The following is a 25,852-nucleotide window of genomic DNA, read 5'->3' as shown; positions in this document are numbered from 1 at the left end:
ATCACGCGCTACAAATTATGAATCTCTGTTGGTACTGTGTACATGTAAATGTTTTATTTCAGGTGAAGCTTTATTAGTTCGAAAGTTTTAAAGTGCATTGACACTTTTCAAAGGATATTTCAGTGTCCACATTAATACAATTTTGTGAACATGCAAAGCGCAGTAAAAAAAATATATACATATCCATCTGATGAGTTAAGCCTTTTTCAACTGATTTTTATAGTTCGTTCTTATGTTGTACTGTTTGTTATACCACTGTCCCAGGTTATGGGGAGGGTTGGGATTCCGCTAACATGTTTAATCCCGCCACATTATTTATGTATGTGCCTGTCCCAAGTCAGGAGCCTGTAATTCAGTGGTTGTCGTTTGTTTATGTGTTACATATTTGTTTTTCGTTCATTTTTTTTTTACATAAATAAGGCCGTTAGTTTTCTCGTTTGAATTGTTTTACATAGTCTTATCGGGGCCTTTTATAGCTGACTATGCGGTATGGGCTTTGCTCATTGTTGAAGGCCGTACGGTGACCTATAGTTGTTAATGTCTGTTTCATTTTGGTCTTTTGGGGATACTTGTCTCATTGGCAATCATACCACATCTTCTTTTTTTATATAATCGATGTATGAATATTGATTGGTGCAAGTCATAATTCTTGAAATAAACATATATTAGCAAATTTGAATACCTTTCAAAAGTTGTGAAATATATGTCCCCTCCCTTTGGCGTCGGTGCACTATACTTGTTAAACCGGTTTAACACCCATAAGTCACCTTACTTCCTTCTACAATGAGCAAAACTTTCAAACAGGAACAACAATTCAAACGAGAAAACTAACGACTTGATTTATGCATAAAACACTAAATGGAAAACACATATGATATACAGCAAAAAACGAAAATTACTGAATAACACTGATGTATGTACAAAACAATAACTTGAAAACAAATATGATCTACAGCAACAAAGACAACTACTGAAAAGCAGGTTCCTGACTTGGGACAGGCACATACAAAGTGTTGTGGGGTAAAACATGTTTGCTGGCTCTTAACCGTCTTCATGATCTGGACAGTGGTACAACAATACCATATGAGACCAGATTATAAAAAAAAAAACAGTCAAAAAGGACTAAGCTTGTCAGATCGTTACACAGCAGGTAAACAACTACTAGTAACAAAAACACTGCCAGGATGTTGTAGGTATTAATATATTCTTCAGAACAAAAGACACAAAGTGCAGATCCTAAAGTACTCACAGTTAATGACAGCTAGTTCAAAGCTTATAAAAACTAATAAAAAAAAACTTTTAGAAACATTAATCAGTACACCTCCAACATCAAATGGATTTCGTATAAATACATCATTAGTAGTCAGAAAAATACATGACCTTGTGCAATGAAAATATATTATAGGTATCGACAGGTTTTAATACCGTGAATTCGCATAGATGTGTATAACAATAATATTTAGTATACTTTTAATTAACTGATATGAAAATCAGTATTTGTACCAATAAAGACAATATGTAAAGTATCCTGGGTCGTAACATTATTTTCCAGCTCGGCTAACAACATCACCGTAAAAATTAGGATGTCCTATCACGTTTGAAACAAGTTTTCTACCAGGTATATGTATATTTGTTAGAGACAAGTGTGTGTGTTCAATTTTCAGACGGCTTTTGGCATTCAAATTAGCATTTAGATATGAAAAAAAGACATAAAATAAATATTTAAAATTTGCCCCCATCTTAAAGCTTCTGATTTCTTTTTTAATGTTTGATATTTATGGTTTTGAACAAATTTACAGATACACCAATATGCCAATCAAATTAGTTACAGCTTAAAAGTGTTTGAAGGTTATTTGATGCACGCAAAAAAAAATCTATCAAAGAAATAAGTTTTGTCTAAAATCGTGGTGTCGCCGAATAAATCCCACCAGCATATAAATATTAAGATGTGTATTCCCCTTAGACTGATACCAATAGTCTTGTAGATACAACCTTTCTTACAGTTAAGGTTATCTGAATATTGCGGTTCCTTCTATTAAGATTGCACTCTATATTTAAATCTGCTTTTCAATTCATGTTTAATTAAACTGAACAAACGTTTTCATCTTCAGAACGAAACGTTATCACACTAAAAATATATAGAAAAAAAACCGTAGATATATTGGTTACTATTGTTAAACCGTTAATCGAGAACATTTACTATAGCAATCAAAGAAATTTACCATGTTTCTTCCTCTAAACATCTTCATTGAAATACGTTATTAAAATGTATTGAGTGTAGGACAGTTAATTTATTATCCAACAGACAGTTTCACTTATCATACTCTCACTCTGACTTGTAAACAAGACATCATTTATACGGTACAAAGATTTGGCGTCTGAACAAATTGACCGTTGACCTAGCTACCACGCAACCAAACAATAGTAAGAAATGATGCATTATCAACAGATTTCATTACTTTGGAATCGTGGGTTGTTATAACTGAAAAATAACAAATACCTACACGAAAGTCATCCAAAAACCTATTGATAATTTCATAATCTGGAAAGGGACAGGTCAGATAAGAACAACTTCAGATTGTAGATTTCAGGGTCAATAAACTCATCATAAATATCAGGATTAAATTTTGTATTTACGCCAGACGCGCGTTTCGTCTACTATAGACTCATTAGTGACGTTCGAATCCAAAAAAGTTTAAAAGGCCAAATAAAGTACGAGGTTTAAAAGCATTGAGGACCAAAATTCCTACAAGTTTTGCCAAATACAGCTAAGGTAATCTATTCCTGAGATAGAAAAGCCTTAGTATTTCAAACAGTTAATTTATAAATATGACCATAGCAATGATAATTCATGTCAGCACAGAAGTTCTGATTACTGGGCTGGTGAACACATCGTTGGGTTCGTAAATCTTAGCAATGGACGTTCAGTTCTTATCTCAGAAAAAAGATAACGCACAATGGGAATAACTAACCGTTAGTAACGGATTCTTGTTTTACTTATTTTTTTCTGCATAAAGGATAAATCCTAGTTAACTCTGATTAACTGAAAACAAAAACCTCGCAGACATTGTTAAACGGTATAATGTCTGCCTTTTTGTTTTATAATCCATAGTTACCTTCGAATTAGGCTTAAACAATACATCTTCTCCTGTTCTCTTCGTATAATTACACATGCACATTTTCAACTGTTTCAAACATAATTTGTGATGTGAATTTTAACCAGAAAAATGAGTCTTCATTTAAACAATAAAAAATGTTTTTTTTTTTAAATACAAGGCCATTTAAATAAAACAGAAACAACTTGATCTGTGATATATTACAGCCTGTTGAAAATTAAAATGTCAGCAACATCTGTTCCTATTACGACATTGCTCTGGCAGTTTGACATGCAATGGCATTCAGTGAATAGCATACATATACACTTAATTCTGAAAATTTCGATGAACGCAGGTGTTATGACCTCAAACAAATCAAAACAAAAGGCTCTGCCAAATATCCTTCTAAGTCTCTTTTGATCAATGATTTTGCTGAAAAAATGAATTGTCATACATATCATTTTTTTTTTATATACGACTTACATCCATTCAGGTTAGTTCGACAAATCGCTGTACAGCTGGACATAGGTTACAACGGAGACTATTGCCTGGGTTTGCCCAACGTGAATTAGCACGAATGTACAATCTATAAAATGATAAAGGCTTTTGTTTCGATTCTAGACCGTATCAAACCTAGTAGGACTTTGAAGTTGGTGTTTGCTTCGTCTTCGCTTCAGAAGCATTCTGCATTTGCATTTTGTATTTAAGAGTTCCAGACTGATTGTTAACTTAGGGTGGAGTACGATTAGTGTATTCTTTTTAAGTATTTTTCGTTGTTGCATTTCTATACTTCACATGTTTATATGATTTTGTTTTTCTCAAATTTGTTAGGTCAAGTTTCATATTTGAACATATTGGTGTATTCATACAACATATACAGGCAATAGAAAAAATGAAGTGATGTTGGTTCGTGGAATACTTATTTTCATTGCAAATTTATAATGTAACTGTGACAAAATGTAACAAAACTCCTATACAATGCAATGCCCTTCCTTGATTATTATTTTTACAGTAGAGGGAAATTATTACATTATATGACAAAGTTGTGTTTTTTTTACTGTTATATGCTCTCAATGTTACCATTACTATAACGTGGTTATAACCAGAAGCGTCTATTTAACTTTGAAGAGTTCTATTTGGAAGGAAGGTAACTTTTTTGTTTACCATTGTGAATGAGTGAAAAATGAACACGAAACCATAAGGACATCGCTTGACAAATGTTTTATGTCAGTTGTGTAGTTTTTCGAATGTTGGTTTTGAGAATAGTTTAAGCATTGATAATTGATTAAACACTACAGAGTTTATTTATCATTTATAACCCTAATATCTATAAATTTAATCAACTGTTTAATTCAGGTAATATTGTAAAATTAGAAAAACTATGTAAATTTATTAAAGTTATAATTTCATTGTATTGTTCACAGATGCTTGTAAAAATTGTACCTTATAGTTATATTTATGTATGTTCTCTATAACTATGTAATTGTAGTTTTATGAGAAATAAAGTATTCGTATATTCGTATAACAATATAGGCTTATTGGATGAATAATATATCGAGTAGAATTACACTAATCAAAATCTAGCATCTTAACGTGAACTAAAAACTTACTTTATTGAAAAATATATTTGTTTTAGGTATTGATAACCTTTTTCGCATTAATCTGCTTTATTTCTTTGGCATCTTTATGTTTCTGTACAATTCGTATTTCTGGTTGAATGGCTTAATAACTTTGCCTGAACATCCCAAACCTGTGGCAGATCTCACAGACATCTACACAATCATATATCATTTTCATATATAACATAAATTATCGTCCGTTTATTGGTAGCTTAGCTGACACGAAGGGTCAAGTGAGTTACTTAGTATTCTTGTAATCTAGTTTTAAAAAAAAACTATGATATCTATTTTAGCAATAGGGAATTGTGTTTGTATAGATAGAGAAAATATGATAATGACAGAAATATTCACAATATTGAGATCTACCAAAAGTATATATAAAGCTTGTGTTTGTCATTGATTACATGTTTGCTTAAAAATATATAATACACAACGTAGTTTTAGCACCATCACCTTCTTCGTAAAGAAACAACATTTCACAACACATACTATCATGACTATACGTATGAACACGTTATTCTTATTTCAACTATGTAAAAGGTCATATTAATCCTGTAATAAGTATAACAAGGCTTTTTATGGAATTTTCAATCAACCTCGCTAATTTCGTTCGTCCAATAAGTCTTTACTTGTTAACGTCTCGTGTCTCGCTTATGGTTGTTTCTCAGAATAAAAAACTAAGGTACTTTGATAATAATCTAAACAGAAGTGCCAATTGTCTTGTCATGTTAATTTTCTCATCTCATGGGGTATTTTTAGAAAATTAATCAGAAAGTGACGTTCAGTCTGTTGCCCAGTCAGTTTTTATACATTTATATTTGTACTTTACACTAGAAGGAAACGTGTAAAATAACAAAGCTGGGTAATTAGAGAATTATTTTAGACTCTAACTTATCTCTGCTTTCTTCTCTTACATAATTACATCTCTAAACGTCTTGTCTATTTATCATCATTAATGTAGGCTATGTTATTTAACAACTTCATGCCATTTTAACTTCATTGACTTCTGTTTTTTTTTTTTTTTTTTTTTTTTATAAAAACAAAACACTCAAGTTTTGTACACAAATAATTAATTCCGTTGTTAGTAATGCATGAAAGAAACAAAAAAGTATAAGAGGTAATACTTTAAACGTTTCCGGTATTTTGCGCTTTCTAAAGTTTGCATATTCGGTGTATCCTGATTTTTATCAACCTATAATATAAAAACATGTTTACTTCACAGTTCGGTTTAGAATCCTTTACCCCTTTTGCGTTTAAATAATGTAGATTTCTTTAAGAATCGAAAGAGACAGCTATTTGAAATTAAGTAAAAATCGTTCAAACGTCTATATCCCCTGTTTTCATCCTGCAATTTAACTCTGACGTACACTAACATGAGTTTCGATTCCCAAAATCGTTGTCTTTGATTTCTATATCACTGACTGTCCCATTAAAAATGATTGCATTTATCAGTGCTAAGGATGTAGTCCCAATTACATTGCATGCTGTTTTCAGCAATATCCTAGATCTTCATAACAGTGTTGCTTAAATTAGATTTCATAAGAATTTTTACATTTAAGATGAACAGAATCCTAGATCTGCAAAAGAGAGTTGCTTATATATTTAAGACTTCCAATGAATTTTTACACTGAAGATAAAGAAAATCCTAGATCATCAAAAAGTGTTGCTTATATATATCAAAGACTTCCATAGAATTTTTATACTCAAGATGAACAAAACCTTATCGTCAATAGAATGTTGATTATATATCCAAGACTTCCAGTAAATTGTCATACTCGAGAAAGAGTTAAAATACCCCTACATATATAACTTAGGCTTTGACACAATATTTCAAAGCAGTTCTAAAACGCTAGTCAGCACAAGTCAGAACCAGATGCTCCGCAGGGCGCAGCTATATACGACCGCAGAGGTTGAACCCTGAACAATTGGGGCAAGTATGGACACAACATTTAAGCTGGATTCAGCTCTAAATTTGGATTGTGATTAAATAGTTGACACAGCATAGGTTTCTGACACAGAATGAATGTGGTCTAATGAACTTAAAATATTTTTTTTGCCTTTGAGCAATTCACTATGCTGTTGAATATTAATCCTCTCAAAAAAATGTTTGAAGAAATTTTCTTTTTATTTATGAAATCTGAAATGAGAAAAATTTACCCCCCCCCCCCATATTTTTTTCACATCCTCCTTTCCCTTTTTCCAAAACTGATCTCAATTCAAATTCCTAATGGAGTTTGCAACAATAACTACTCATTTAAATACATCATAAAATATTAAAATGTAAAATAAAGTGCTTGTTATCACTGAATGGTAAAGATTGTTTTAATTTATCAGTTGGTAGTAAAAGTGAATATACATTGTATATTGTATAAAACAATGATTTAAGTTGATTCAACTACTATTCTGGACAAAGAAAGATAACTCCAATCAATTGAAAATTTCTTGCTATTGCACAATATTGTGCAATTAGACATTTCTTGCTATTGTGCAATACTGTGCAATTGAAAATATTTGCTATTGCACAATACTGTGCAATTGAAGATTTCTTGCTATTGCGCAATACTGTGCAATTGAAAATTGTTTGCTATTGCACAATACTGTGCAATTGAAGATATCTTGCTATTGCTGAATACTGTGCAATTGAAAATTTCTTGCTATTGCACAATACTTAATATAATAATTTTGGATCCTGAACTGGGCCCATAATCAAAAATCTAAGTATATGTTTAGATTCAGCATATCAAAAAAGCCCAAGAATTCAATTTTTGTTAAAATCAAACTTAGTTTAATTTTGGAACCTTTGGACTTTAATGTAGACCAATTTGAAAACGGGACCAAGAATTAAGAATCTACATACACAGTTAGATTTGGCATATCAAAGAACCCTAATTATTCAATTTTTGATGAAATCAAACAAAGTTTAATTTTGGACCCCGATTTGGACCAACTTGAAAACTGGGCCAATAATCAAAAATCTAAGTACATTTTTAGATTCAGCATATCAAAGAAGCCGAAGGATTCAATTTTTGTTAAAATCAAACTAAGTTTAATTTTGGACCCTTTAGACCTTAATGTAGCCCAATTTGAAAACGGGACCAAAAATTAAGAATCTACATACACAGTTAGATTTGGCATATCAAAGAACCCCAATTATTCAATTTTTGATGAAATCAAACAAAGTTCAATTTGGACCCTTTGGGCCCTTATTCCTAAACTGTTGGGACCAAACCTCCAAAAATGAAACCCAACCTTCCTTTTATGGTCATAAACCTTGTGTTTAAATTTCATAGATTTCTATTTACTTATACTAAAATTATGGTGCGAAAACCAAGAATAATGCTTATTTGGGCCCCTTTTTGGCCCCTAATTCCTAAACTGTTGGGACGAAAACTCCCAAAATCAATCCCAACCTTCCTTTTGTGTTCATAAAACTTGTGTTTAAATTTCATTGATTTCTATTTACTTATACTAAAGTTATTGTACGAAAACCAAGAATAATGCTTATTTGGGCCCTTTTTTGGCCCCTAATTCCTAAACTGTTGGAACCAAAACTCCCAAAATCAATCCCAACCTTCATTTTGTGGTCATAAACCATGTGTCAAAATTTCATAGATTTCCATTTACTTAAACTAAAGTTATAGTGCGAAAACCAAGAAAATGCTTATTTTGGCCCTTTTTGGCCCCTAATTCCTAAAATGTTGGGACCAAAACTCCCAAAATCAATCCCAACCTTCCTTTTGTGGTAATAAACCTTGTGTTAAAATTTCATAGATTTCTATTCACTTTTACAAAAGTTAGAGTGCGAAAACTAAAAGTATTCGGACGACCATGACGACGACGACCACGAAGCAAGACGACGACGCCAACGTGATAGCAATATACGACGAAAAATTAAAATTTTTGTGGTCATATAAAAACTAAACTATGTGTAGCTGACAATTATAGAAAATAAATGAATAGGCCATCCATATTTATCAATACGCTGATGTTGTTATAGCATTTTTTCAGTGGCGAATATTAATAGGTATTATGGCATGATTTCTGTTTCAGTCTGCTTAGTAGTTTACGCTTGCTTTCAGTAACTGACAGTATACAGTTACTTTTATCTAGTTCTAACTGTGATTTAGTTGTAAACCACGCTACTAGCAAAGAGGTAATTGGATATTTTCTAGTGGTTAAAATGTATATTCTTCTATATGCCATCTGCTATTCAATTGATCTAAGAGCATACTATCTGGAAATGCCATGCTAAATGTCCTTTTGCTAAGTCAGAAACCTTTTCAATGATTGAAAATATGTATCTAAATGTTGTATGTCCTAATGGAATTTGTTGTGTATAGCAGATATTCTATCTTCTCTGAAAAAATTATTAAAATGAGATAAGGACTTATTTTTGCCTACAATTAGAAGTACATCTGATGAAAGATTTGGATATTTGTAGTCATTTTTAAACAATTAAGTGTCTTCTTCAGTCTTTTCAATTGATTTATGTAAAAGATTTGAATTACTTTTCTCATTAAAGAAGCATGAATTCAGGCTTAAATATGAAATTCTATAAAAAAAAAAAAATATGCCACATATGATAACATCACTTTTCAGAAAGTTTTTTATCTACAATGTGCCGCATTTGTGTTCAGTCTCAACCTTGATAATTAAAATTTAAATGTCATCATCAAACACAATTTTTTTAATGTTAAGTGACTGACTTAAGTGCGGCCACTACAATATCAGACAATAACCTCTAAAGTTAGCACAAATTCTAAAATTGTGAAGATTTAGGTTATTTTGCATGAATGCATGTCTGGCGCAGATCCAAGGGGGGCCCCCTTTTTTTTTGACGATCAATGCATTTGAATGGGGACATGTAGTTGGAACCCCCCCCCCCTTTTGTCCTGGTTTAGGAACCCCCTTTTTAAAATGGATAGATCCACCCCTGCATGTGCAGTGAAATGTTAAAATAAAAACCCATATTTATGTTACAAAATTATTAGTCCTTTTGATAATTAGATAAAAGTTTACATTTTTAACAAATTTTTGAAATGCTATATTTTTGGGTGCAAAATGGGTCACTCCTTTATAGATTATTCACAATTTAGAACTTGCCATTGTAAACACAAATGTCTTTTCTTTAAAACCATAAATTAGCTTTTAAATGACTCATGTTGTTGGGTTTCTGTTATATTGACTTACACTCCCACATATCCGTTTGTTTGTCGTCCTGAACATACATGAAATGAAATATTTGGCACTGATCATAACACAAAAATCAATCAATCAATCAGTTTATTTATACTATGATTAAATTGAAAATTGTTTGATTATTAAGATTAAGTGGAGTCAATGGTAACTAACTGGCCATAAGCCTTAAATAGCTTGATAAATGCTTCAGATAATTTTTCATCATAATTCAAAACTTATGGACACCATCAACTACAGGAATTTTAAATGATTTCCTAAGAGATAGTGAGCACACAGTTGTTATCTTTAAGATACAACAAATCCAATTGTAAGAATTAAAGACATGGAATTCATAAGAAATTGGTAAAATATGTATAAAAATAAGAAGACTTAAAATGCTGTAGACTTATGGATGTACTTAATCAGACTTAACTAGAAACCATACATATTTGTATTTTGTCTATCTGATGAGTTAAGCCTTTTTCAAGTGATATTTATAGTTCGTTCTTATGCTGTAATGTTATACCACTGTCCCAGGTTAGGGAGAGGGTCAGGATCCTACAGACATGTTTAACCCTGCCTCATTCTATATGTATGTGCCTGTCCCAAGTCAGGAGCCTGTAATTCAGTAGATGTCGTTTTTTTATGTGTTACATATTTGTTTTTCGTTCATTTTTTGTACATAAATGAGGCCGAAAGTTTTTTCATTTAAATTGTTTTACATTGTCATTTTGGGGCCTTTTATAGCTGACCATGCGGTATGTGCTTTGCTCATTGATGAAGGCCATACAGCGACCTAAAGTTGTTAATTTCAGTGTCCTTTTGGTCTCTTGTGGAGAGTTGTCTCATTGGCAATCATCATTTCGGGTCCTTGATCATATACATTTGAGGACAAATTTGTGCTTGCATGACACTTTATTCATATAAATGCTTTCAAGGAGAAACATATATAAATGATAGCCAGCTATTTTCATCTCCCTGTTATGTTCCCTTCACGAATAGCTATGCACATGTGTCTTTATTTAGAACATTGTATTAACCAACTTATTTCTTATCAAGCAGACTTCAACCATGAAAATAAACAAAAGATTTTGTATATCAAAAGAAACATTACTCATGTTACTACCCACTCATGTATGTGTTTTTCTAACACTAGAAGTCTCTGTAAGGAGAAAGTATTGTAACAAGAGTGCTGCCTAATATCATACGTAGATGTTATAAAAACAACATTAACCTTGAGTAGACCTTTTTTATAAAACATATGTAAATAAACAATAGAATCATCTGTCACACAAGTTCACCACAGTTAGCTATTTTAATTTTCTTTGATACAGTCCCTCCTTTGCTGCCACAGGCCTGAAATATAAATAACATTATCTGTTTTTTTCAAAGATATCACAGCAAAATATTATATAAATATCACAACAATAAATTAACAACTTACTTTTTTCAAAGGGTATCCAACTGGTGACTTTTCCTTTCTGTTGTTGAGCACCAAACTCAAGAAAAACAATTATTGGTAGAATTTATTTAAATCATTTTTGGAATTTGTGTGTTGTTGGGCTGCTGTTTCATAAATGTTCACTAATTACTGTAAGCATTTATCTTTGTGATTGATAGAACAATTGAAAAAAAGTTGTGATTTTAGGACATGGTGCATACAAATTGTGCTTTCAAATATAAAATCAGAGTTTGCATTTTTTTTGCATTTTGTTTACTTTAATCAGTGCTTTATTCACAATATATAATATACAATGTATATAAATGGAAAAACATGATGGGTTGGAATAAGATTCAAATCTATCTTTTAGACTGAATATTAGCTACAAAGATAAAACATAACTTACCTCCATTTTTCTTACAACATCCATGCCTTGCATTACTTTCCCAAATACTACATGTTTACCATCCAACCTACAATATATTATAAACAATTTTTATGAATGAGTTCTAAACTCACTAGAAGTTAAGTTCATACATATAAACATCAGTGTATACAAATGATAAAATCTTTCTAAATGCATTTATAACACAACAGGCAATACAAGTTCCTCTATTTTTTTCACCTACATGTCTTGCTAATATGGTTTAAAATTAAGTAAAAGTTTATCAGATTATCCTGGTACTAGTTTAAATAAGAGCAAACAAAAGATGTAAAATCAAACATATAATGGGTGCAATGAGGGTGGAAAGTTTAATGTTATCCAATGATTTTGTAGTGTATAGAAAACATAAAATATACAAAAATTGAACTTATTGATTGCCTGATTTTACTTCTTTACTTTGCTCAGTCTAGACTGAGTACCAGGATGTCCTACCACAGAGAAGATAACTTGTTGGAAAAAATATAAACTCCTGAGTCAAAAGTGGTTAATATAAAAAAAAAAAAGTCTATTTGAACTAATGATTCTTATGAGCTGAATGGACAAGTTTGGTTGAAAAAAATGTTATACTGAATCCATTGAATGTTGGATGTGTGCTGATTGATATATAAGCATTAATTAGACAAATGATTTTTATTTGTTTTTTTATTGGCTTTGAATAAGCTTTCACTTTACTACATATTGCATGCAATACTCTAAGATCTGTACTTTGCCTTTTGTGTTTGTGTTAAGTTTTTTTTTGTGCTTTGTATTGATCTGAAGAGTGAAGCCCTTTTCAACAGATTTTATATATTTTTTTTTATGTAGAACTGTTACACCACTGTTCTAGATTAGTGGAAGGGTTTAGGGCCAGCAAACATGTTTAACCCCATCACATTCTGTATGTGTCTGTTTAAACTTAGGAGCCTATAAATCATTTGTTGCTGTATATCGTATTTGTTTTGTACAGAAATCAGGCCGTTATTTTTTTGTTTGAATTTATTACATTTGTCATTTTTGAGCCTTGTACAACTTACTGTATGGTATTGGTTTTGCTCATTGTTAAAGGTTGTATGGTTACTTGTAGTTAACTTCCATGTCATTTGGTCTCTTGTTAAGAGTTGTCTCATTGGGGATTCTACCAGATCTTCTTATTGTTATATTGTTTAGAGAGGACTGAGAGTGGTGCTGGCAATTGCTGAGGTGAGCTTAAAAAAATCTTACTTCAGGATGTTAATTATACTTATAGGTGACATTGTTGTCTGTTTTAGAAAAATAGTGTAGTGTGTAGCAAGGCAAAGATTTATGGAAGAATTTATGTCCACAAATACACCCCCTCCCCCCTTCAATACACCCTCTTAAATTGTCAATGAATCTTACATATGTAAAAAGATAAAATTTAAATATGATAGGGACATATAAAAAGTCATATAAATTAAATAATTGCTTACCAGTCTGTTTTCTCTGTACATATGAAGAATTGTGAACCATTTGTGTTAGGACCAGAGTTTGCCATTGACATTGTCCCTACAATAGTAAAACATGTGTGTTCAATAAACCATGTCATATCAAAAGTTCAAAACTCGCTTTCACAGCAGCACATGTCGATATTTTATACAATGTATCTTTTTTTGGTTTTAATTTAGTAATAAATTATCATTACTCATAGAGGTGTATGGTTGAGTACCTACTTAATTTTGATTGAATACAGCATGATGACATCTTAATGTTACGTTTTGGTAATATTTTATTTTGAAGTTGCTGTCACATTATGGTTAACCTATTATTTTTCATATGAATGATAGTGCTTTCGTACTTCTCTTTATAAATGTATTAAACTTTAAATTGGTGTTAAAAAATAGATTTTCAAAGTATTATTTTTTTAACATATTATCCAAAGTCAAGTTTACATAAAACATGAATACAATTTAAATATGTGACTATTACTTACCAGGTGCTGTATGTTTTAATATAAAATTTTCATCCTCAAATTTTTTACCATATATAGACTTTCCACCTGTACCATTATGATTCGTAAAATCTCCTCCCTGACACATCTGATTACAGGTGGTTAAGGAAATTAACATGTCTATGTGATTTTGTTTAATTTAAATATCCTCTACAATGAGAAAATTACATAATCCATTTGCTACATAGTAAGTAGTGAACAAGTGTTCATAAGAATATAAATCTCAAGCTAAAATATATAAAAATCTATGTTCATTATTCAAAGAAAAAGAAGTATGCAGGTAATCTAAATGGTATACCAGACAGATATGATTTTATGAAAATAGACAAAACAAAATTAATCTAAGAATTTATAACGAAACAGTTGTGGCATTACAAACTGTAAAAATACTAATGATTTATAAAGCTTGACCTATTTCAACTATGAACCGTTCTGAATACACACTAAAGGATACAAATTGTGGTATAACTCTGTGGAAGCTGGATCCTTTGTATCCAAATCCTTTCTCATGTGTACATAAACATCGGAAATTTTCTGAAGATAGAAAAGAAATATATCGTAGATAATAGTTATTTATAATCAAAGAGCTGAAAGCTCTGAAGAAAAATGACGCCACTGTCTCTAATATTGGGATAGTTTTTATGCAAGTCTTGATTTTCACATACCGTAATTAGTTTAACAATGCAACATGTATCGTAAGCATATAATTGATATTCGTATATGTGTGTGTGTGTGAAGTGAAGGTGACAACTGGCTGGTTTTTTAAGACAAATGAATAGGTCAAGACTAGCTGAATTGTACAAATAAATACCGTAGAAAGGCTTGTATATTTCTCACTGGTACATAGTCTGAATCTGAGTCCGTTCGCTTCCATTCACGTTTGCGCCCACTCATTTTCACCCCTTTCACTTTCACACCCTACATGTTTGCACCCAATCTTAATTGGTTTTGTGTTTAATAACTATGTAAGCAAGTGTTTTCTTATAAGTATAATTGTTGTCATTGTCTCAAAATAAAGTGAGACAGCAATTTTTTTTTTGTGTTGAATAAATCTTAATTATGTTTTGGATAAGGTATTGCTATAACTTGTTTCATTGACTTGTTTCAAAATGAAGTGAGATTCTGACTATGTTTGTTTCTGCGTGTTGAATAAATTTTATCATGTTTTGGTTATATTAGTGGATTGCTATATTTTGGTTTCTATGTTTTATTGTTTCGTTGTTTCAGATCAATGGGACCAAGCTGTTAAAAACAATTATCTTTTGTGTTTTTTCCTTTAAAATCTTCAATGTTTTACTCATACCAAGCTATAAATACATTCAGTATTTACACCAAAGCAATTTAAAACAACAACCATAATTTTCCAATTATTCAACTTGAATTTGAATTAAAATTGGGCGTGAATGAGTAGAGTGTGAATGTGCGAACGTGTAGGGTGCGAAAATGTATTGGGCACAAACAGACCTGATGCCACACAGTCTGAACCCCCTTCTCCCACAAAATATTAAGTAAATAATCTTTTTGTTACTGCTATCAAAGGTCTAATGAAACTCAGATAGTTTCAAACATTTGTCAAAGAATTCTAGTCAAACTGGCACCTGAACGTCGTAGGAAGGCGTCCCAGAAAAATAATAAAATAGCCTTGCCAGACGTCATAATTATTAGGACTAATACATGAGATATTGTGTATTTTTCTGCATTATTTTAACCAGTTGAGCATTTTACAGGATTGTTGGTTTAATGCTGTTTAAACTTTACTGAAAAACAAACACCTTAAATTTGCTAATTATTTGGCATTAAAGTTTGATTTATTGAAAGGGACTCATAGTTTTCCATTTTATTTTAATAATTGACTTGTTTTTACAATTACACAAATTGTCTAATTGTTAAAACAACAGCTTTGGTAAGGGCTTCGTTGTTTACCTTTATACACTACATATTCACTTTCGTTTCGTGGTTTACCAAAATACACAACAACATATTCACTATGTACTTGGTAACAGTAATTAATTAATTGAATAGAAAATATTATATCAAATATTATTGGATGCCGAATTGACGTCGAATAGGTGCCGATTTGACTAGATGCCAATTTAACCAGGTGCCGACTTGACTTGTACGTTTCAATTCCTCTGCGATCGTTTGCGGTATTTTCTTGAGAAAACCTATTTTCCATCATCAAAGAGAAGAAGAAACTGCTTTAAAATGATTCTGGAACGCTTCATGATTGTTAAAATAAGTTTAATTTACTCAAAAACAATTTTAAAACTTGCGATTAAACAGGAAGTTTCCAAAGCACGTGTAAAAGAAGAAATTAACCGGTGAGAGTGGAAATCCGTATATGACAGATATCCCTATAGTACGACTTTGAAAGTAAAACAGTTCAATCCTTTTGTAAAACAATCTTTAATATACCTATCACATTAATGTTTGAATGGTCTTAAGCTTATTCAAACCATATAAGTCGGTATGAAACACCAAAACGGAATGAACAATAACCGATTACGTTTTGTAGTTTACAAATTCTAAAACTGGTTCCCGTCAAACTACAACACTTTGTTCGAGTGTAGTGGACTATAAGCAAAAACCAGTGTAAACTGGGTCCTGGCTGGTTTAATACTACACAATGATGCATAATGATAACACAAGCAGATTCCAGTTTGTTTGGAAAATAGGAAATACGAAACCAAGCGCGGTAGGCAGAGCAATGTAATGAAGTTCAGGTCGGCAGTTATGGAACAATGACTGCGTCATTTTCCAAAAACAAGAGTGCACACGCTGAAATGTCTCGCCTTCTTTACTAATCATTGATATTATGTTGATAGTCATAAATATAAAGCTTTATTACAACTGTCACATATACTTAACATTAACCAAGTCAACTAAACATTGACCAATGAACCATGAAAATGAGGTCAGGGTCAGATGAACCATGCCAGGCAGACATGTACAGCTTACAACTCTTCCATACAACAAATATAGATGACCTATTGCTTATAGTTTAAGAAAAACAGACCAAAACACAAAAACTTATCACTGAGCAACCAACCGTGAAAATGAGATCAAGGTAAAATAAAACCTGTGCAACTGACATAAAGATAATAAAATATTTCCATACACCCAATATAGTTGACCTATTGCATATAGTATTAGAAAAAAAGACCAAAACTCAAAAATTTAACTTTGACCACAGGACCATGAAAATGAGGTCACGGTCAGGTGCTGAGATATGGACTTGATCACCAAAACTTTACTTTGTTTACTGATCCATGAAATGAGGTCGAGGTCAAGTGAAAACTGTCTGATGGGCATGAGGACCTTGCAAGGTATGCACATACCAAAATATAGTTATCCTTTATCTATAATAAAAGAGAATTTAACATTACAAAAAATATAACTTTTTTTCAAGTAGTCACTGAACCATGAAAATGAGGTCAAGGACATTGGACATGTGACAGACGGAAACTTCGTAACATGAGGCATCTATATACAAAGTATAAAGCATCAAGGTTTTCCACCTTCCACAATATAAAGCTTTTAAGAAGTTAGCTAATGCGTCTGTCGGATCACTATCCCTATGTCAAGCTTTTGGACAAAAGTCGCAGGCTCGACAAAAAATTAGATCTTTCTTAAGTTAGAATTAGTCATAAGATAAAAAAAAATGCCAAAATATTTTATCTAAAATAAAGTCAGGAATTTATATCTTTTCATAATGAATATATGTTTCTTTTAAAGCTTCAAATTTAAGGTACACTATTGGGGTATGTCATAGATTTTGGTAAAATTTTGAATACAACTTTGAATTGTTAAACTTACTCTGAAACTTAAAAAAAAAATGTATTTATCTCTTTTATTTTCTGAAATATTACTGAATGAAAAGTAACTTGTGACTATGATTTACATACCAGCTGTGACTGGAACAACATCAGCCCTCAACTCTATAGAAATTCTACCAACATCTTTATTGTTTATATTGATATCAAAGAACACTTGTGGATTTCCTTTGCTTCTTTTGGCTGATGATGAATTCTGTAAAATAATCAGTCCTATCATGGCAGTGATGACAAAGTTGATTGTTACTTGAAAAATGTCATTTTAACATATTTTGTTTAGTTTCTATTTGCTTGTACTTCAACGAACAATTACATTGAGAACAAAGCTAAATAGAAAAGGAAATTTGTAAAAATGACAGCCAAATTTACACATTAAGAGACTAAAATAATTAAATTAAATGTTTCTAATTCAATTTTGACGACAATAGATATTGCATGCAAAATGAAACCTGGGGTGTGTTTACTTAAATGACACAAACAACTTAATTTGGCTTTGCAAAGGACCATGGGTACCAATCTTGTACTCTAAATTAATGGATGCAGTTGAACAACCAAAATGCAAAGCAACCATGTGAAAATGATTAGGTATGCATTGGAAATAAAGTTTAGCAACAGATTGTAGGTATTTGGTTGGGCACCAATTGCACCCTTTTAATGACAAACTTGTTCCTATAATGTTATGAATCACAGTCAATTTTGGTAAAAGTAAAGGTTTTGAAATTGTTTATGCAAATGATACCATAAAAAATAAGGTCTTAAACAATGTTTGTTCTGGACAAAGACAATAATTTACCAAATCTGTGTCCTCAGCAGGTCGTTTTGTACCTTTGTCTTCTTCAACTTCCTCTGTTGATTTTTCTAATGTTTTTCCAGCATGCTCCTGTAGCCATGAATCTTCTGACCATACTAAAATACAAAAACATATAATGATAATTGCATCATCATTGCTCCTGTTTGAACTGTAACTGTTAAAGTTGAGGATGATTGTATCAAAAATTCTTTTTAATTCTGGCCATAGGGAGAAACAAGATAAATTGCACAAATGTTAAGTATGCACTTTAAAAATATGGGATTGTATACATCATGTATATATTCAAAACAACACCTGGTGATGTTTTCATCTGGCATTAATTATTTGTAATTATAGTTCATAAAGACGTCTTGTATATTGCTCTTTCTAGTAACAATTCCTATCACAAATTACACTGCAGGATAAAACATGCAATAAAAAAAAAAAATTAATCATTGTATAAAAATATACCAAACTTATATTTATATATATTATGAGTTACCTGCTCTTGTTGCTCCCTCCTTTATTTTCATTGGCTTAGCTAAATTACATCTTATGGCTCTCCCAAATAATTCTGAATCATTCTGTTTAAAAAATAATTATGTTTGATTTATAAACATCTTGTGAATAACAAAACATAAGATAATGATATCCATGTTAACTGACATAGCCTTGAAATGCTATAACTGTGCTAGTTAAAAAAAAACACTTCTGTCATGTTTAATCCAATTCACATGTAAACTGTAAAATATTCTACATTGAAAACTTCCAAAAAGTTAGAAAAGTTTATGTTTTTGAAAATTAAAAATAGAGAAATTAATGATGCAATTAATTGTAAATATCTATTTAGGAAGAATTGTAGTTTATAAATTGGAAAAATCAGCAAGATAAATACTATATAAGTTATTTAAACTGACACAAGGATACAAAATGTACTAGATGATTTACTGGATGAAATATGCTACTTTTAAAGTCATCAACTATGGAAAGACGCTCTTAATAATGATTCCTTAGATAATGTTCTGTACAATTTTTTCCTGTATCATATATATACATTATGTAAATAACAATTTAAATTCTTAAATACTTACTAAGTTATCAATAGCTGCAGCAGCATCCTGCAATAAGCAGATTTAATTAGTAAAAATTTTTAAATAAATAATTATACACAGATATATATTACTGTTTTCATATTACCAACTTTTGACTTCAGATTATATTGTTTTTTACAGGTTACCTACTCTGTGGTAGGACTTCCTGGTACTCAGTCAGGTAAGAGCAACCAAAAGAAGTTAATTAAAACATTAATAATCAATGCAATTTGGGGGGAAGATTACTGTTTTTCCAATGATTTTGAAATGTATTGAAAACATAAAACAGTTAATTTTCCCCAAAATTGTACCCTTTTTAAGCTTGATTTTGCCTCTTTTAACTCACTCTTACTGAATGTCCTACCACAGAGTAGGTAAAAACTCTAACAGGAGTCAAAGGTCAGTAATCTGAAAAAAGTCCATCATTTAAATTCAAACAAAGGTAATATACAAAATCAAAATTAAATAGTTTGTATCATCCAAAGTTGGTTTGATCATTTAAATGTTATAAAGTGATATTAAAAATTTGTAAGAAAAAGAACACAGCTTCATATCTGAGAGGAAACATGGGTGTAAAATTAAATTAAACTCAGGATACATAACTGAAAAATGATGCTGCACTGTTGCACGTTATCTAAAAAATGACAGAAAATAGAAATTTGAGCAAAATTTTGCCTCAACATTTAAAGCATTCGATCATGTTTTGAAATACATTAAAATTATCTAACACAACCTGAAAACACAATTATATTTCATTTTTATTCAGTCCTTTGTAAATATTTTGCTAACCTCTTTTCAATACTCAAAATATTGCCAAAAACTTAAATAATAGGATGAGCAACATGAACAATACTTTATTACTCAAAATCAAGAGTTCAAGGTTATTTTTAGTTATCCTTTTAAAATGGAAAATTGAAACTGTATAGAGTGTGACATTTATCTTTATTTCTTAAGACTAAAAACATTTCGTCGGATAAACCAAATGTTACATATGGTTTTAAAAGAGTCATTAATTTAAAATGTAATACCGGTATTTACCTCTGCTAATTCAAATTCAATAAATGCAAAACCTCTGTGCTTTTCTGAAAAATGTAAAAAATTGTGGCTGAATACATGTATATAATTAGGCTTAATTCTTATAAATAGATGCATGCAGTTGATTATATATGTAAACAAGAATGTGTCCAAAGTACACGGATGCCCCACTCACACTATCATTTTCCATGTTCAATGGACCATGAAATTGGATAAAAAATATAATTAGGCTTTAAAATTAGAAAGATCATATCATAAGGAACATGTGTACTAAGTTTCAAGTTGATTGGACTTCAACTTCATCAAAAACTACCTTGACCAAAAACTTTAACCTGAAAAACTTTAACCTGAAACATGCACTTTCATTTTCTATGTTCAGTGGACCGTGAAATTGGGGTCAAAAGTTTAATTTGGCTTTAAAATTAGAAAGATCATATCATAAGGAACATGTGTACTAAGTTTCAAGTTGATTGGACTTCAACTTCATCAAAAACTACCTTGACCAAAAACTTTAACCTGAAAAACTTTAACCTGAAACATGCACTTTCATTTTCTATGTTCAGTGGACCGTGAAATTGGGGTCAAAAGTTTAATTTGGCTTTAAAATTAGAAAGATCATATCATAAGGAACATGTGTACTAAGTTTCAAGTTGATTGGACTTCAACTTCATCAAAAACTACCTTGACCAAAAACTTTAACCTGAAAAACTTTAACCTGAAACATGCACTTTCATTTTCTATGTTCAGTGGACCGTGAAATTGGGGTCAAAAGTTTAATTTGGCTTTAAAATTAGAAAGATCATATCATAAGGAACATGTGTACTAAGTTTCAAGTTGATTGGACTTCAACTTCATCAAAAACTACCTTGACCAAAAACTTTAACCTGAAAAACTTTAACCTGAAACATGCACTTTCATTTTCTATGTTCAGTGGACCGTGAAATTGGGGTCAAAAGTTTAATTTGGCTTTAAAATTAGAAAGATCATATCATAAGGAACATGTGTACTAAGTTTCAAGTTGATTGGACTTCAACTTCATCATAAACTACCTCGACCAAAAACTTTAACCTGACATGGGACAGACGGACGAACGGACGAACGAACAGACGAACGAACAGACGGACGAACAGACGCACAGACCAGAAAACATAATGCCCCTACTACTATCGTAGACGGGGCATAAAAAAATACATGTAATTTAACACAATTTATTGTAGACATATTGTGTGCATCAATTAATATTTAAACTGTAAATTCAGAATTTATCAAATACATACATGAATTTTAGATATATAAATGAAGTTTATAAAAGTAAAATATGAAAGAGCTACTTTTACTACAATTATGCAATATTCCCTTCAGTGACTTTATCATCAGCAAAATCTTAAATTTCAGCATATAAAACAGCATAAAAATAAATGATATGAATTGTATCTGCAATGTATTCTTTTTATAATTTTCTTCAAGTTCTTTGTGCAAGTTCCTTTTTTTACATCACTAGTAGTAACATAGTTTCAATATAAAAACACATATTTTATATGAATTGTATGGCAACCCATTTTAAATAAGAACTTCAAGATATATAAATAATTCAGTGGAAACAAATAAAGATCTGCCATCAACAAAATTCTTCAAATAATAATAACAAAAAGTGGGGATAAGGGATAAGACCAATACTCACCAGAACAATCACAATTATATGATATGCATATTTAAGAGGATAACATGATTAAAATTTCAAGAAGACATGTTTTCTACTGGTCCAGGTCAAATCCCACAACTTTCCAACTTGATGCAAATAAGCTACCACTTAGGCGGTTCTGTCATAATTGAAGAATGACAAGATCCTAGAGCTCATGTTTCAAGATCTAAGTGTTTCAAGATCTTACATTTTTACAAGTAATTAGTTAGGGTGACAAGATCTCTTACCTGTTTCATAATCTAAAGGTATATTTATATCTGTAATGTCACCAAAAGGGATAAATGCTGACTGTAAAAGTTTTTCATCTACCTCCTCTGCTAAACCACCTTTCAAAATGTAAATGCAAAAGTTTTCATTGTTTATCAATTAATTTCAATGTAAAAACACTAATACAATGTTGACTTATTATCATGTTATTTATACATCAGGTACATGTACATATTGTCCCTATACATGTAGATGTATGCAGTGTCAAACCAGATGCTCCGCAGGGCACAGCTTTATACGACCGCAGAGGTTGAATCCTGAACGGTTGGGGCAAGTATGGACACAACATTCAAGCTGGATTCAGCTCTAAATTTTGATTGTGATTAAATAGTTGACACAGCATAGGTTTCTGACACAGAATGAATGTGGTCTAATAAACTTAAAATTTGTTTTTTGCCTTTGAGCAATTCACTATGCTGTTGAATATTAATCCTCTCAAAAAAATGTTTGAAGAAATTTTCTTTTTATTTATGAAATCTGAAATAAGAAAAATTGAACCTCCCCCCCCCCCCTCCCCAATTTTAAGAAAATCAATGAGGAGGAAAATTAATATGAAGATTATATACTTCTAAATACAAATTGTTGTTCTACATGTAAGGTCCTTTTCTTGCAACAGTTGCACTCGCACATTAAAACAACAGGACCAACATCCAATACTGTATTAAAGTTACTTTCAGAAAAGAAATCATGCTGGGAATTCATACTTTAATTTCACGTTTGACAGTTTGATGATAGTGAAGTTATATTTATTGTTTAGCCCTGGGTAAGTTGTGTAGGGTATCACAAAAGTCACTCATTGTTTTTAAGTAAGTAGGTTGTTTTTTTTAAATTGATGCTGAAGTTGTCATTTTATTTATATAAACATGTGTAATATTAGTGAAGGGATATACTGACAATACTCATTCTAATACATGAACATTTGTTACGTTCATTTTGATTGGATAACGTCACTTTTTTACATGGCATCAATTGACAATTGATGCTATCGGATGTACGAGCAAGCGCAGACAGCATATGACAGATTTTAATTACATGTTTTAACGTTGTTTTCTGTCAGTTTCATTAGAATGGAGATAACAATATTGTATTTTAAGCTCCGATAGCATCAATTGGAGATTTGATGATCCCAAATACTGGTTGACTGTCGACGATAACTCGTCGCCAGTATTGAGTAAACTTAATTTGCGACCATCAAATTCCCAATTGATGCCGTCTGAACTTAAAATACAATACAGTTATCTCCTAAATAGTATAGTATACATCTTAAAATATCATTGTATTGGTAATTGGTTTATTTTACCTTAATTATGATAGACATATTTACACATTACCACAACCAATGAAAATGAAAATAATAAAATCTTGGGTCATAACACGTACAAACTTTTTTCGAGTTGAATTTAAGTATTTAGGGGACATTTTTTTATAATTTAAATCAAACAGTTTTCAAAACATGTTCATCTGGTTATGCCACTTTTAAGCACCGCTATTGGGATATTGAGTGGCGTCCAGTTTTTATTGTTGGAGTAAGCCGAAGTGTCCAGAGAAAACCACCAACCTTCATTAGGAAACTGACAAACCAAGTAAATTAAGATAAGTCCAACTGCACCTGCATGTGCATGGTCCAACTAACAACCTCAGTGTTGACTGGCTTGTGATTACAGTGAGGTTACTGTAACTACTTAGACTTCTCGGCCACCAAGGCCCCTTCATTGCACTTGAAAGCTATTGATAGATTTATGTTATATATATACTGCCATAACTCCCTTTCTTGTTCATTGCTAATTTTAAGACACATGACTTACAATGCCTATTTTATTTTTCTGTATTTTTACTTAATGCTTCTTTGATATAGCAGAATTTAATATTATGGTATAATAAAAACAAAATTAAACAATTATTAAACAGTAGAAGAGATGAAAAAAAATATTTTCAAAATTTATATTTTTTAAATTATCATGAGGTAGAAAAATAATTAAAAGTAATATTCTGATATGTTTTTGCATTTAATTTATTTTTGATGTAATCTTTAGAGAGAAAAACCCACATAAGTTTAATGGGGCACTAGCTAAGCTACTGTATATATTACAGAAAAAAATTCTAAAGTATGATTGTTTTGTTCAATCATTACTAAAAATGAAATAATATAAATAATTTTCTTTTAGCATTTTTGTTAAGCAGCCAATATGGTTCAATTTTGTCAAATTAAGCTAAGAAACATTAATTATGAATTATTCACTTACAAGTGAATAATACGACCTTATTGAACTTTGAAATACACAAATCATTTATGAACGGAAACTAAGGTAATTGGTGTTTAAAATTTATTAACAGAGTGTTGGACAACAAAGCTTTCAAGAGAAGCTATGCACTTAATGGGTCACTTAATTTGACAGTCATGACAGTTTACACAGCTAGTTCATGTAGTTGAACTGCCTGTCCAGGAGATTTAGGAATTGCCATTTTTCAACAGAGAATCCGATAAAAAGTTAAACAGGTCATTTTCAGGATTTCTGACGAGCTCTGACATCCCACGGCCCCAGCTTGTCTGGCAAAACAGCCATTGGAAGTCAGAGTAGTCCCACGGCCCCAGTTTGTCTGGCAAAACAGCTGGACATCAGAGTACTCTGGGACTAGTTAAAACAGCATCAAACCAACTATCCTGCAAAATGCTCAACTGGTTAAAAATTGCGTAAAAAATATCCAATACCTCATACATGTATATATAATTAAAAATATATCAAACCCCATTAAAGTGGGTCTGAGACTACTATAACACATACTGTGTTATAGTAGTCTCAGAGTGAGTGAATATTGCTGGACACACCCTACCTTATTCAACTCTTGTGTAAATACGGAAAAATTTCTGGACAACCTATTCCTTATTTTTACTGTTTTTGCTTAAAATACTGTTTAAAATATATATTAAACAAATCTAACATGGGTGCCGAATTGACTTTATCAAGTGCCTATTTAACCAGGTGTCAATCAAGTTGACTAGGTGCCGATTTGACTAGAAATTAGAATTCGTGCCTATAAGGCTGTTTATTGTCAGAAAATATACAGTCTACAGATACATGGCTTAAGAACTTGTGTATCACACAAAGGCTAATTTCACTGAAATGCATATCTATATTCTTACCCACATAAACAATACGTTTTGTATTCGTACTGCTGGACATTATTCGTTTTTCCTTTCGAAATTGGAAATTCAATGTTAAAAAGTTTGTCCTATTTATCTTTTGTAGTTTCGTTTTTTTAAGAGTATAAAAGATTCAGAATGAGTTTTTTAAAAGTAAAACCTATCTCTGATGAGAATAATATTCCGGCTACATATAAATCTAAATTATCGTGTGTAGACTTAATGAAGTCACTTTAAATATGTGATGAAAAAATATTTAGAGTTTTTCT

The 25,852-nt window shown here is 31.2% G+C and overlaps 1 protein-coding gene across 1 annotated transcript; it reads right to left on the bottom strand.

Moving 5' to 3' along the window:
- Positions 1-11,121: 11,121 nt before the first annotated feature.
- LOC143056264 (peptidyl-prolyl cis-trans isomerase E-like) lies at positions 11,122-25,724 on the bottom strand. Its single transcript, XM_076229358.1, has 12 exons — positions 25,584-25,724; positions 22,402-22,500; positions 20,476-20,519; positions 19,438-19,464; positions 18,849-18,930; positions 18,350-18,462; positions 17,629-17,752; positions 14,178-14,257; positions 13,706-13,811; positions 13,206-13,281; positions 11,740-11,806; positions 11,122-11,248 (listed from the first exon to the last, which is right to left on the bottom strand). Exons 1-12 carry the CDS (start codon positions 25,621-25,623, stop codon positions 11,180-11,182), a joined length of 927 nt encoding a protein of 308 aa, XP_076085473.1. The 5' UTR covers positions 25,624-25,724; the 3' UTR covers positions 11,122-11,179.
- Between the last annotated feature and the right edge of the window lie 128 nt (positions 25,725-25,852).

This window comes from Mytilus galloprovincialis, chromosome 1 (assembly GCF_965363235.1).
Source record: "Mytilus galloprovincialis chromosome 1, xbMytGall1.hap1.1, whole genome shotgun sequence".
NCBI classification, from domain to species: domain Eukaryota; kingdom Metazoa; phylum Mollusca; class Bivalvia; order Mytilida; family Mytilidae; genus Mytilus; species Mytilus galloprovincialis.
Note: the sequence above shows the minus strand (reverse complement) of the source record. Positions and strands in the feature narration are given on the sequence as shown.

What these genes read in the sequence shown, in the direction of transcription:
- LOC143056264 (XM_076229358.1), bottom strand. Translation starts at nt 25,623, where the DNA reads ATGTCCAGCAGTACGAATACAAAACGTATTGTTTATGTGG. An exon ending in TGTTGTTCCAGTCACAGCTG is followed by an intron (nt 14,258 to 17,628) that starts GTATGTAAATCA and finishes TTCTATCTTCAG; the next exon opens with AAAATTTCCGATGTTTATGT. An exon ending in ACAGAGTTATACCACAATTT is followed by an intron (nt 13,812 to 14,177) that starts GTATCCTTTAGT and finishes ACCTGTAATCAG; the next exon opens with ATGTGTCAGGGAGGAGATTT.